Source organism: Spermophilus citellus, assembly GCF_964194105.1.
Source record: "Spermophilus citellus genome assembly, chromosome: 15".
Lineage (NCBI taxonomy): Eukaryota > Metazoa > Chordata > Mammalia > Rodentia > Sciuridae > Spermophilus > Spermophilus citellus.
In genome coordinates this window covers 74,001,804-74,015,399 of record NC_138195.1, presented here as the reverse complement: position 1 = coordinate 74,015,399, position 13,596 = coordinate 74,001,804, and the positions used below count along the sequence as shown (strand labels likewise).

General features: G+C 44.4%; 1 protein-coding gene across 1 annotated transcript in view; it reads right to left on the bottom strand.

Annotated features, from left to right (window-relative positions):
• SORCS3 (sortilin related VPS10 domain containing receptor 3) overlaps positions 1-13,596 on the bottom strand; it is a gene marked incomplete at both ends in the record, with an annotated part of 577,733 nt that overhangs the window by 309,373 nt on the left and 254,764 nt on the right. Inside the window, one exon of the mRNA XM_081268651.1 lies at positions 8,479-8,578. Coding sequence (XP_081124777.1) covers positions 8,479-8,578 — 100 coding nt within the window. The remainder of the gene's footprint in view (positions 1-8,478; positions 8,579-13,596) is intronic.

The window sequence follows — 13,596 nt, the reverse complement described above, 5'->3', positions numbered from 1 at the left end:
GGCTGCAAAACCAGCCCAGACCCCAGTGTGGAGGAAAGAGCCTCACTGGCTCCAAATCTGCCTCCGAGCCATTTGGCAGACCTGTGGCTCCCAGGATGCTTGCCCCTCATTACCCAGAAATGCTCCCCAGCAGCATGTGTGCTGAGAGCTGACTTCCATCATTCTGACCTTGGACCAGTAATGGGGGGACGGGCCAGGGGCAAGATGTGCTTGCCAGTAGCAATCTCTCTGCTTGGTTGAGCTCACCAAGGAAGAAAAAAAATAGAGTCATTTCTTTCTCTGGTGGTGGTGGTTGTTATCGTTATAGCGAGATCTACCTCAGGGGCAGTGAGTTCCATTTGCTATATAAGTGAGCGCCGGAACATTAGGAAGAACACAACACTCTGCCTTCTCAAGCTCTGGGCTAAAATTGCTCCTGTCTGTGATGCTCAGAAAACACGCCCGGAAGGTCCAGCAAGGCTGGGGTGGAATGCTTCACTAGGGCTCTTCCCAGCCCAAGAGGCTGTCGGCGGCCTTCCTGACACAAGGTTCTGGTGCTATGAAGCCCCTGAAGCCCACTTTGGCTCCCCATGCCTTCTTCCCTGAGTACCAACTCCAGCTCTGAGCTTTTGGTGACCTACACTGTCTAGCCCTGCTGGATCTCTCTTCCAACTTGTAATTGTCAACCCCAACATGCGCACTAAAACTCCCCTGCCTTCATTTATCTATGGGATCATTCTTTCTTCTCCCTCCCTCTCCAAATCCCAGACTTCCTTTCAAAGTCTGCTCAGTTTTTGCCTCGGCCTTTCAAAGGCTCTGACTCTGCCATGGGATGGCATCTTTCTTCAAGCTCAGTGCCACATCCATTCTTTCAGATGGAGGTGTGCTACCTTCCTGCCTTCAGAGTATGGAATTCCCATGATCTCTACTGGTGATCAGGTGTGGTTTGCTATCTTCTCCCTCAACTGCAGTACAACGTCCTCTCCTTTGGGTAGTTTCTTCATCTTCCTGCTCCTACTACCAGCTCTGTCCTTGTCATTACCCTGTGCCCCAGACTGACATCTAACCCAGAATGGAATCCCTTTTCCTAGGACATTGAGCAATGAAGTCCATTAAATGACCCCATCAGTGAAATGGGACCAGCATCTCAGGTGCCAATTTTTTACATTCTTGCTTCAGCTCAAACCAGAGTTTAGAAGGGGTTTTCTTTCCTTCCTTTTTAGCTCTGAAGCTTCCATAATACTCTTTATGGAAAATCTTCTATTCACATGCATACCAACACACATAAAACCTCAAATCAATAAAAAAAACAATTAAAAAAATATGTTGGATAAACAAACTTCTAAAAAGTATAGTAAGTGGTTAATTTTTATTATTCCTCTTAAACGCATGGATGATCTTAGTGAAAATTCTATCTTTATTTTTAAAAATATGATATACTCGATGCAAATCCTAAAGGGCACTTTGGAGAAAAGCCAGGCTAGAGGTTTATATTCTTCCCATTTTCAAATAAAATGCAAAAGAAAAAACTAGTAATCATTTTAATGAGCCTTTAAATAAATTCTTGGCTAGCGCATGCTGCAGTAATTTATACAGGGAACCACATACATATATTTGCTGAGAAAGGGACTTTGTGACTAAAGAGTGAATTTCCAAGAATTACTCTAGATTCCTTTTCCTTTAAGTGATTAGTTTGAATCGAACCAGGCTTCATGGCCTCTCCATCGCTGGGTCACACTCGCAAAGGCAGATGGAAACTTATGAACCAAGTGTCTTTCCTTCATTGATCCTCCTTTCTTCTGACTTCTTAGCCTCTGATGAGGTCTGATTCTTTCCCTTTGGGGGAATAGGGGAGGTGGTGGACACGCCAAGAAGAAAAAGACAGGGGCTAGGAATCTGTAAACAAAGGAGGTTTGATCCAAGTACCATTCTTTTATTTCTTCCTTTCTTCTTTTCACACATTTTCCTCTAAACACATCTCCTGACACGTTGCTCTAGCCTCTTGGTAACTATGTTAATTTATGAGGCAAGAAAAGCGAGATGGCTGTGAATTAACAAGAGTGGGACCATTTCTCTCCATCAGTGGAACAATCAATCTCTGAGGCAGTCAGCAGGTTTCGTTTTAAGAGACAGGGAAGAAGATGGAAAAAGAGGAGGTGGCAGCGTGCCTCCCGGGCGAGGCAGGATGAGTGAAAGTCCAAAGGCTCTTGGAGCCACATCCTCCCCACCAACGTCTGGAAGCAGAATGCTGGGCAGCAGAGGCCAAGCTCCCTGTGGTCAGCACCAGAGGCAGAGTCAGGTAACAGGGCTCATGGGGAGCCTGGATTCCTGTCTATAATCAGGATGCCAGCAAGTAGGCCAATCAGCACTGGTCCCCAGCAAGCAAGTCTATGCAGTGTTATCCTTTGGCCCTAAAGAACACTTTGCAAATACCAAACTTTCACCCATAGACTGACTTATTACCCAGAATATGGGGTTAAAGTAGATATGATATAAGCTTCCAGACCCAAACCCTGATCTCCACATCCTAATCTATTGAAAATATTTAAAAATACAGAAATTTTGTATCAAAATCTATATCAAAAAATCTCTTATTAAAATTAGAATATAACAAGGATGTCCAATAAAACTGGCTACCCCAGGGCCTCATTTTCACATCATGGCTACCTGGAACTTTATGGTGGAAGGGCTTCCCGAGCCCCTGCTTGGCCCACATCCTCCCTGAGTACCCTCTGGCCCCTGCATGCGCGGAACTTGAGGCTGCAGGTCTACGTATGTAATCATTTTACCATGTGCATTCTGTCTGCCCAGGTGGATTGCACATTTCTGAAACCTGGAACCTCCCCCTCAAAACACTTTGCTCAGAGTTACACACTTAACAGATTGCTTAACAGCCTCAAATTACCTTTCCATGTACATTTTTCCCCCTGCATTGACTTGCATAAGAGACTTCCAATATCTGTGGGTGGAAGGAGTACTAGCCTGCTGTTTACTCTCCCCGACCCTCCAACAATCCTGGGAAACATGGGTCAGAGAAAGCGGGAGTCCAACACTTTAAAATGCTGTGTTATGTTTTGTTCAGAGGTTTCCCTGAGGTGTTAAAGAGAGCTCAGGTTTTCACTGCTGTACCTGGAGAACCATGCAGGCAACACCCAGCGCCGACCCCACACACAGCACTCCGTCAACAGCTTGACAGAGGAGGCTTGTTCATGGGAGAAATCTGACTGGTAATTCCCACTGTATTTCTGCAGGGTAGCCTGGAAGTAATTATCCTTCTCATGGCAAATCAATTAGGAATGGAGGATCTCACACTCCCTCCTCCTCTGAGAAGCTGCTAATCCTCTATCACTAATGAGCAGAAGATGCCAGGCAATAGGTGACTCCTAATAGCAGGATGACTACAACTCACCTGCTCTTGGTACCTGTGCTGTGGCAGCTAGCTTCTATAGTCAGAGTGATGAATGAGGATCCTGGACCCCCATTTGACTAAGAGTTTTACAAAAAGCAAGTGGGCTACCTGTTGAGCCTCAGTTTCCTCATCTGTCAAAGGAAGATGAAGCTACAGGCTCAGGGACTCACGGTGAAATTTAAGAATATATGGTGGGGCTGGGTTTGTGGCTCAGTGGTAGAGTGCTCGCCTAGCATGCATGAGGCACTGGGTTCGATCCTCAGCACCACATAAACATAAAATAAAGATACTGTGTCTACCTAAAACTAAGAAATAAAATAAATATTATTTTTAAATAGTATATAGTAGTGACAATTTTTTTTAAAAAAAAAAAGAGTGTAGATTAGTGAACTTAGCACTATGTCCGGAATATATCAGAGCTCAGCCAAAAGAAGGCATCATTCTAATCTGATGGCAGACCAGGCGGCCCCCACCACACACCCAGAGGCAATGCACTTCTATTCTGCCACACTCCGCTCACATTCCTTGGCAGTCAGACCTGTGCATTCTCTCTGCCATTTCCAACACATTGTTTCCAAAGCTACAGGTGGCAGTCACCTTTGAGCCAGAGCAAATAGACCACAACATGCCTTCATTTCCCTGCCCACTCATGGATCCTTTGTCAAAAAGATTCACTCCTGGGAATCAAGCCCCTCCACGGTAGAGGCCACAGTCCTCAGCCTGACTGTACAAACCACAGCTCTGGTCATCACAGACTTGACGTGGACACTTGCCATTCTGCAGGAGCTTTAGGACAAGACTCAAATAGGAGTAATGAATTCTTTGGACCCAGGGATGTTTAATCTCCTTCAAAGAGAAGAAACCGGTCAGCCCCAATCATAACAGGGTCCTTCCTCCAGGAGGCAAACCCTACACACTCCTGCTTCCAGGACTAATACACTGCTCTTCATCTTAAAGTGCCAAGCTCAAAAACATCCAGCAATGCTGGGCTCTCTTAACAAAGTTGGGCTCAAACCCAGGTGATGAGCTAATAGGCTGATGACCAGAAAAAGGCAATGAGCCAGGGTTGCAGAATTCACGTCAAATACAGTCAGGCCAGGTCAAGGTCATTAAAATAATGCTGATGCCACCACACCATGAGATGGTCTAGAACAACTCCAACTGGAGCAGCTCTGAGCATTTCATATCAATACCCTCATTTAGAAATATGATAATATAGCATGCTCATTGCCTGTGAGAAAGACAGTAGCCACTAGCCCACACCCCAATTCCCATAAGGAAGCCCAGCATTACAGAATGTATCTTGATTAATTTGTCCCCCCAAAAAAACGCCACTGGGAAAGCTTGTTTCAAATCCATCGTGTATGGTAATAGGGCCCAGGAGTAATTTACTGGAGTCCATTTCCTTATGGTGCCTGCTTTCTAAAGTGGATGAGAGATTAGAGAACAATGCAGCTAAACCTCCTAAAAAGGAATTTAGCAAAGTAGGTGCTCTTATTGCTAACTAAAAGTATTACTGGTAGAAAGAAACTACATGCAAGTAAACACTTCTGTTTCTACCTAATGGCTTATTAGCTATCTGTATTTGGAGATTTTATGTTGTCAAAAAAAAAGTGTTAAGAAAGTCAACAGTTAGCTTTGGGAGCAACTATATAAATACAAGCACAATTTACTGTTTTGCCAGGGGCAACAGATCTCATCTGATGTATTCATAGCCTCCAAGGAAAGCAGCAGCCAACTGTTAAATAAATAACTCATTAGGTGAAAAGCAACTGCTTCCACGAGATTAACCGAAAAATCTGCTGGAGCCCACTGCCATTAGCGGCTGGTGAACATGGGGAGCTAAAGATAATTTGGGTACTGAAAGAATCAAAAGAATCCAGGTGACCACAGGTTTACCCTTCCAGATAAATATAAGAAGGATTTTTTAAGTGCACTATAAAGTCATAATGATGCAAAGCTCTCGATTAATAAATGAGAACATTTTCATTTCTATCAACCTGTCATTTTGCCTAAGAGGGTGGAGAAAGGGAAGTTCTGCTAAACCCAACACTCTAAGACAAAGCTATCATGTAGAATGTATGTGTCATTCTCATCCTGAGTCTCCAAATACAATCTAAGCCACTTGGTGCAATGAAACAGATCTAATTTCATCTTTCCTTGGATGATTCAGAAAACACTTTAGTATCATACAGGGTCCTTATGAACATTTATATATATATATATTCATAGCATCAGCCTGTCATTTGTCTTTCCCCAATCTGAGTGTGTGTGTGTGTGTGTGTGTGTGTGTGTGTGTGTGTGTGTATTGTCGACTTTCTGGGTGGCAGTGTCTCCTAGGTGGCAGTTCGCTCTACTTTAGTGATGTTGCTCAGATTAGATGAGTAAAATAGACCTGGATTCTGTTTACTGGGCAATAATCCCTGTGAGAAATTGCTTCAGAAAGCCCATTGGCCTGGTTGTCACTTTGGAGAAGGACAAATGGGGACTGCATTTCTGTGCTGGTCATTTCCAGACCACAGCACCAGACTTTACTTGCCCTTCCTCTCTCTCACTTTTAAGAACTTCTAAGTTGCACTAAGGAGAGTTGACAGGAGCAGAAGAAAAGAGCAAAAGACCAAAAGAGGCATCAGTATGATTGTTTCCAAGAGGCGACACACAGGACAGATGGAAACTAAACTAGATGTGAGCAGGAGTGACCCTACCTGTGCCACAGAGAAACATCCTCCAAAACCAGCTCATCTGTCACCTCCATGAAAATATGACTGGCCTTTCTGTTGTCCAGATAGAGGTTAGAGATCAGGGCTAATGGGCATCCACCATGTGCCAAACACCCAGTTCCTGCTCCCTGAGAAAGGTACACTCCCCCTGGGGCTCCATTTGACCCCAAGTCACTCATGAAGAGATGGGGAGAAAACCAGAGTGGGAGTCATGAGATGAGCTGCCGCTAATGAGTTGAGTAACCTGGGTGGACCTCAGCTTCCTCTTCATTGAGGAGATGAGGGTGGAGGGAGAATTAATACAGATTATCACTGACTCTATTCAGTCAACTTTCATCATGTGTCCATCATAAACTAGTAACAGCTGCTAGTTTTGGATCACGGAGCAATTTTGACCCCTTGGGCTACCACTAGGTAGAAAGAAAAGGTGAAAAGTATAGACTGATGTGAATAACTCTGTGCTGAGAATTGAGAGTCCTGAGTTCAGATACTGGTTCTTTTTTCTACCTAGACACATGGATTTAGTTTTATCATCTGTAAAATGAGGCTGTTATTATAGACAAATGATTCTTTTTTTTTTTTCTTTTGGTACTGGGGATTTAACCTAGAGGTGCTTTACGACTGAGCCATATCCCTGGCCCCACCCACCCCACCCCCTTTTTTTTCCTTTATGAGACAGGGTCTCCCTAAGTCATGTAGGGTCTCAGTAAATTGCTGAGGCTGTCTTGAACTTGTGATCCTCCTGCCTCAGCCTCTCGAGCTGCAGGGATTACAGGTGTTCACCACCATGCCCAGCCTAGATGGGTGATCCTTAACCAAGACTCCATTGACATCTTGGACTCCTGGTTGGGATTTGGGGTGTTCCTAAACTCCTCATTATATATGAAAACTTTTGTGGCAGAGACAAGTTTCTAAGAGGAGACCTATAACTTGACTCACATTTGTAACATGGTCACAGTTCACAAATGAATAGATGAAATGTATAATCCCTTCTGGCTCTAAATCCTATAACTCAAATAACAATACTGAAAATGTAGACATGACAACCCTTTGAGACCTGGAAAACTAACTGCTCAACTAAACCCAGTAGCAGGGGGTCTCCACTGCCATCCTAATAATCAAGGCTTTGGTATTTGGCCAATGTCATAGTCTGGGGGTCTGGGAAGCCCTGGTGCTGGCTAGACCTTTAGGCTAATCAATCCATCATTGGTGTTAAACCAGGAGCCAGCAATTCCTCTCCTTGCTGTGGGTATGTAGGGGGCACTGAGGGGAGGAGAGATGGGATGTATGTTAAGATGCTAAGGGTTGGAGTCAGAGCTGCTCTGTGTTGAACTGCATAAGTAATCATTCGCAACCACAGTCTGGGCTCTACCATGTTGGAATCAGGGGTCAGAGATATGTGCACTGTGTGAGGAAGTTCACTCCTGAGCTGACCTGGATGGAGGAAGGGTTTGCAAAACTACTGAGAAATGAGATTGAACTGCAAGAGGAAAGCCTGAAAGTGTAATTTTTTTTTTTTTTTAGCTTTTTAGAAAAATTGAAATAACCTTTAAATGGCCATTTTGGTGGAGGTCTGCCTAAATTTATAAACAGGAGAGCTTTCCTAGCTGATAAAGATCACATTTACCCAAATTCAATACATGGTACACTATTTATTTGCTATCACCAACCATTGCTCCATGGAATCCAGGCCTCCTTCTCCTAGTAGGTCCCCATGGCCAAGGCCTGACCTTAGATGATGTCACCCTGCTTGCTAGTCCCAAAGAAAGAAAGAAGCAAAGGATCCAGAGAACCAGCACTGCCCTCTGGCTCAGAACTAACTCAGGATAAAGTTGCAGATCCAGAAGCCACCTCTCCTTCCCCTGGCAAGAAGGGGCTCCCTATGAATAAGGTTCTCTCAGAAACTAGACCAAGGTGGAGGCTGTGCAAAGACTCAATCAGAATCCAGCAGACCCATGCCTGAATTCTAGGTCTGCTGATTAGTACTGTCTGATTTAAGCTGGAGTATTACTTAGTGTCTCTGAGATTCAGCTTCTTTACCTGTGAAGTGGGATAAGAATCACGTCTACTCCATAGATTCCTTGTTAGCACAAATGAGGTAAGACATGCAAAGCACTCAGCAGTGAGCCTGGCACAGGGGAACCCTTTACATGCTATATAATTTCACAGGTGGCTGTACTGCTGCTGTTGATATTATTATTATTGTTCCTCTCCAGGCTGTTAGAATGACACTGTATGTGAAGTTCTGGGCATATAAATCAGGCACTCTGTAAGTGACTCCATGATTACTGGGCTTTTTCTTAACTCCTGGCCCTAAGCAGCCCTGCGACTCAGCAGGAGAGTCCAGGGCCTCCTGACCCTGCCTCTTACCTTCCTTTTGTTGGTGGGATTGACGTAGAGGTAACTGAGGACAGTCTTTAAACCCACTTTGTCATTCAGCTTTTCATAGGTGGTGCCGTAATCTGTTGACCTGCAGTAAAAGAGAAAAAGAGAGAGAGAGAGAGAGATTGTTTTATCAAATGGGGTTTGTGTTTAAAGGGGAGCCAGGCTGTCCCCTGACCTGTATCTTTGTTCCCAAATCACATGAGTGCTTAAAAGTGTTCTTCAGAGATAAAAAGCCCCATTAATTTGAGAAGAGCAATTAGACTAATGCACCTGCTTACTACCTGAGCCTGCTCCCCTTCACCACTAGCCTTTCACAGAGACCTACTTTCTTGCCCTTTGTGAAGTTGTACGATAAAAGGAGCCACTGGAGACTGCCTGCCTCCCCTGAGGCTCACTCTGTGGCTCTCTATAGGGTGCTGAGCAGGGGCATAAATTCCCTCCAACCAGCCCCCGATACAAGGGTGGGGAGTGAAGGCCACAGGGAAAGAGGCCAGACTGTCTCCTGAGGTCACAGAATGCAATCAACTTTACACCTCCTCTACCAATCCTGAAATAAGGGGTCCCTCATAGAAACAGGAAGTGCTCAAGACTCTGTGCAGTCCAATGGCCCAATAAGACCCTGCTGGACAGAAGGTCCGATGCTTTAGAGACCTTTAGGAACAATGGTCCATGGTGGTCCACCGTGAAAAGTCAATGGCAGGGAATTGCTTCTAGCAGTTCATCATCCTAACCTAGTTATCCTTTGAGCTACCTGCTCCTCCTTTAAGCCTAATTTCTAGTGGATTGGCCTCACTGCTGTAAACACAGGTAAAAGCTCAAGGAACAAAGGCAGGCGAACCTCTGTTGACTCCTTCTCTTCCATCCTGCTCTCCCATGGTGGAGAAAGGAGAAAAGGTGGCAAACAGTGGGATGTGAGTGGCCACCGATCCATCCACACTTTCCACCTAGTCCTGCTCCCACCAACCACACACCTCCCTCTTCCCAGACCACCCATGTCTTCAGTTTCCCACCTCCTTTGACTCAACTTGAGACACTTCTCCAACTCAGGCTTTAGAGATCAACTTGGTTTCTCTGGGATCAAATGACCACGTGACCATCTGTATTGTGCCTCTCTTTCAGTTCCTGACTCTGGCTCTGAGCCTCCCCTGATGTTGGCTCCACCTGATGTTGGAACCACCCACTCCTGCCCTTTCTTTGAGACTTTATCCACCTTACCTCTCTACTGTGATCCCACTTTAGGCCACGGTTAGCTGGAGAAGACCAGTTAGCAGAATTACATGATGACTTATCTCCACCTCCATGCAACCTGGCGGATTCCTTGTCTTCAAGCATGAAGCTAAAATGCCCACCCTCACCTTCCCTGCTAAGGAAGGCTTCCCTAGCCCTCTTCCCATACCATTCACCTCTCTTCTGTACCCGCACACATTTCCCCCATCCTTCTGCCTCTTTGCTAACTCTGCAACAGGGTCATGATCATTTCCTTTACTTTCTGTTTCCCCAACCACAAGGTAGACTCCTCAAGGATAAGGAGCATCACTGAGGACTAGGATAAGGAGGAATGTGAACGTTGGCTACAGCAAATCTATTTCATTCCTAGACCTGCAGCTCTCTTCTCATGACCAGATGCAAGTTACTTAACTTGCTGGTGCCTCAGGTTACCTGAAAGATGGGAATACTTTAATCTCACATGACACTCATAAGGATGCAAAAAAATAAATAGATACGTACATAAATAAATAATTCTTTAAAAAAATTTAAAAGGATAAAAAACAAAACAAACACCAAACATGAGAAAGCTCCTAACAGGATGCAGATAAATGGAAATGACTGAAATGTTAAAATAATAAATGAAAATTAAAAGGCACTTGTTCATTTCTTTTTTTCCCCAGAAGACACAGAAGGCCTTATGCATCACACAGGCAGTTCACTCACTGAATAAACAAATTTCAGGATCTCCAATTCCTTCCTTAAGCTACTGGCTCCATGGGGGCATCAGTTCTGCTAACTTTAATAATCAGACCCCCAAAAGCTGAATCCTCGTGCTCTGTCTCCTGCATACATCAGGCACAGGGCTCTGGGAACCACTCCCAATCTTGCTTTTTGCCTTTATCTCTCGAAACCAGTTCAGACTCTCTGACTCTTAAAGCTTCTGTCTTCTAAATAACTTCAATCCCTAGTGTCCTTTCCATTTTCATGCCATGGGTCTTGCAACAACCCCCAACTCAGGTGTTCTCCCTCCCCATCCTCATGCTGTGAACAGGTTGTATTTCAATGGCCCAGATCTGTCCACCTTGCTCCTTGGGAGTAATCAACTACTACATGTGTGCAGTCCAGCTTCATCTTACAAGCACTGTCGTGTAAAATTTGGCTTCAACCTCTCTCACTAGACCCATTTCCAGCCACCTGCTTCTCTACATCTCTCTCAGAAGCCTCACTAAACCCTTCTAAACATGTCCTGTGTTTCCACTGCCCTCCACCTCTGCACCTCTCATTCCCTTTGCCGGAACCAGCCATCCCCCACTTCCTCTTCTTGGCAGATTTCTCTCCAGCTTTCAACATCTAACTCTAACCCTGTGGCCCTTCTCACTTTCCTACTAGGAGCTTAAACACAATTTCCTGTGTGTTCTTGTGACCCTTGGCACATATTTCTATCTTAGCACTTATCCTGTCATTTGAGTGGCACTATCTTTATTCTGAGACCTCCTCCTTGACTGTGACTCCCTTACGTGCAAAGAAAGTACAAAATAAGTTGGCTTTTGTATTGTTGGCTTAGTCTTTGTTTATGAAAGCGAATGAATGAATGAATGAGGTTTTCCAAACATACTCACAAGTTTTTACCCAACTACTAAAGTTAGTGGTAACTCAACAAATAGCCACACCTAGGAAACACACTTGATACTTTGGATGCTGGCACAACTGATGCAGAATGGTACAGTCCAGCAGTGTCTACTGGCAAGGAAGGCTCTGTAATTCACTCATACTAGAATTAATGTTAAATGACCAATCAACCACCGCCCCGGGCAAATGGTGTTCGCCGCGGCAGTGCAGGAGACAAACCATAATCTTTAGAGGCTGTCAGTTGCATACTTTTATTAATCCAAATAAAATCTTTTATAGAATGAATTATTTTTTGATTTATGTTCCTTAAGGCATAAAGACAGCATGTATGGAGAAGGAACACCAAACATTAGATCTGAAAATCCAACTCCAGGGCTGATTCTAAAATGACTCAAAGTGTTTCCCTGGACAAGTCCCTTCTCTAAACCTGTGGAAGAAAAAATTATTCTGACACTTGTTGAAATGGTAAGGTAAGCTTCATTCAAGACCACTGCAACACGTATAAGGCCCACTGAAATGGGGTTTTGCAGTAGAGGAGAGAGATTGGACTCAACTCTAAATACAAAAAGGAAAAGTGGAATTTATAGTCAAGGAATGGAGGGCAGAGTCAGTGGATAGAAAATTACGGACAGGGTAGGGTAATTCTTTGCTAATAATCCTAATAGGATTCTTGTTAAACGCAGGCCAGGGTGATCAGATGTTACCTGGGGGGCAGTGGAGGATGAGGACTTTGATCAGATATCAAGGCTAGGAGATTCTCAGACAAACCTGACTTAGCAGGATTCTTGCTAAAATTGGGCTCTTGAGAACATGCCCAAGGTTGGGGCCTCATTAAAAAAAGAGCTCAGAAGAGCCTGACCAGAATTTGGAGGAGAGAATCTTTGTCAGGTCCCATTCTATCATTATTGCAGGAGGTTTAACTCAGATAACCATACAGCCCCTTCGGTACCTTAAATTTTATTATCTCACCAACATAGTGCTAAGCTGTTTTCCAATGAAGAGACTTTCCTCATACTATCTATAGCAAACATCTTGTAAGAGCTAAATTCTCAGGGCTCCCTGCATGACTGATGTCACAACAAACTTTCTTCTAGAATCTAAATAACCCTCATCAAAGGAAGTATGCTTAGCACCATGTGTACGCTCTCTCTTGCTGCAAGCTGCACGACAGACTCACACTGACTTTGCTATTTTTCCAAAAGTGGCTGCTGAGAGTAGGGACTTCCCAATAAAGGAAGCTCTCTCTGTCTCAGCCTCCTCCAGGCCTCCGGCAGTTTCTGCTCATTCATTCTGACAGAAGCAAGTGCTGTTCATTGAACCCACCTCAAGGAGCCAGTAAGCCTGTGGAATCAAAGGTGCCCTTGACTCTGTCCTTTCCAGCATGGACACCACGCAGCGCTTTGACCACAGCGTCCTGTGGGCCCACTTGGCCTGAGGTGAGGGGCAGATGGCAGAGAGGTGTGGCCTCATAGCCAGAGACTGTACCTGCAGAATTCACTCTAACAAAAAAAAAAGCAAACTATCCTCTACTTGGGGATCCAGACATCTGCCAGGAAAGGGGGGTCACTTAAAGAAGAAATAGCTCATCCTGCCTACTGTAAAACTACAGCCTCCCAAACCTTGACAGTAGGTTTATAAACCTGAAGTGTTCAGATGGCTAGATCCGTGACACACATGCATAGGGCACCCCCGACCCCATGAGCCCGGCACTATGCCAGGTTCCACTTTGAATTGCTCGGTACACACAGGTGACCTGGAAGACAGCGTGAGATGTACACAGACATAGGGCTCTGGCTTCTGAGCTTTGGCTCTGATTCCTCCAGCTCCGTTCCACTGCCCTGCGTGCCTGTGCACATACATGTGTGTTTCCCTCTCTCTATTTCTTTCTGTATTTTTTATGAATTATTTCAAACACACAGAAAAGCACAATGAGTTGGCAATTACATGGCATTGACAAGATTTAACAATTGATTGTGTTCACCTGAAAAATAACCTTTCTAAGTACTTTTACATTTTTGTAAATGCTATTGCATAGGATCTATGTGCTGCAGCTCGATCGTTTAACCCAACATTCAATATTTGCAATACACCCATGTTGACACACCTAACAATAATTCATTCATTTAAGCTACTGTATAGCATTTCAGCTTGTGAATAAACTGTCTACTTCTCCATTCAACCACTTAGAAATGTTTTGGGTTTTTTTTTCCTTTTTAAAATTTGCTATTATATGGACATGGGAAAGTTATGTCAGATTCATTCCAC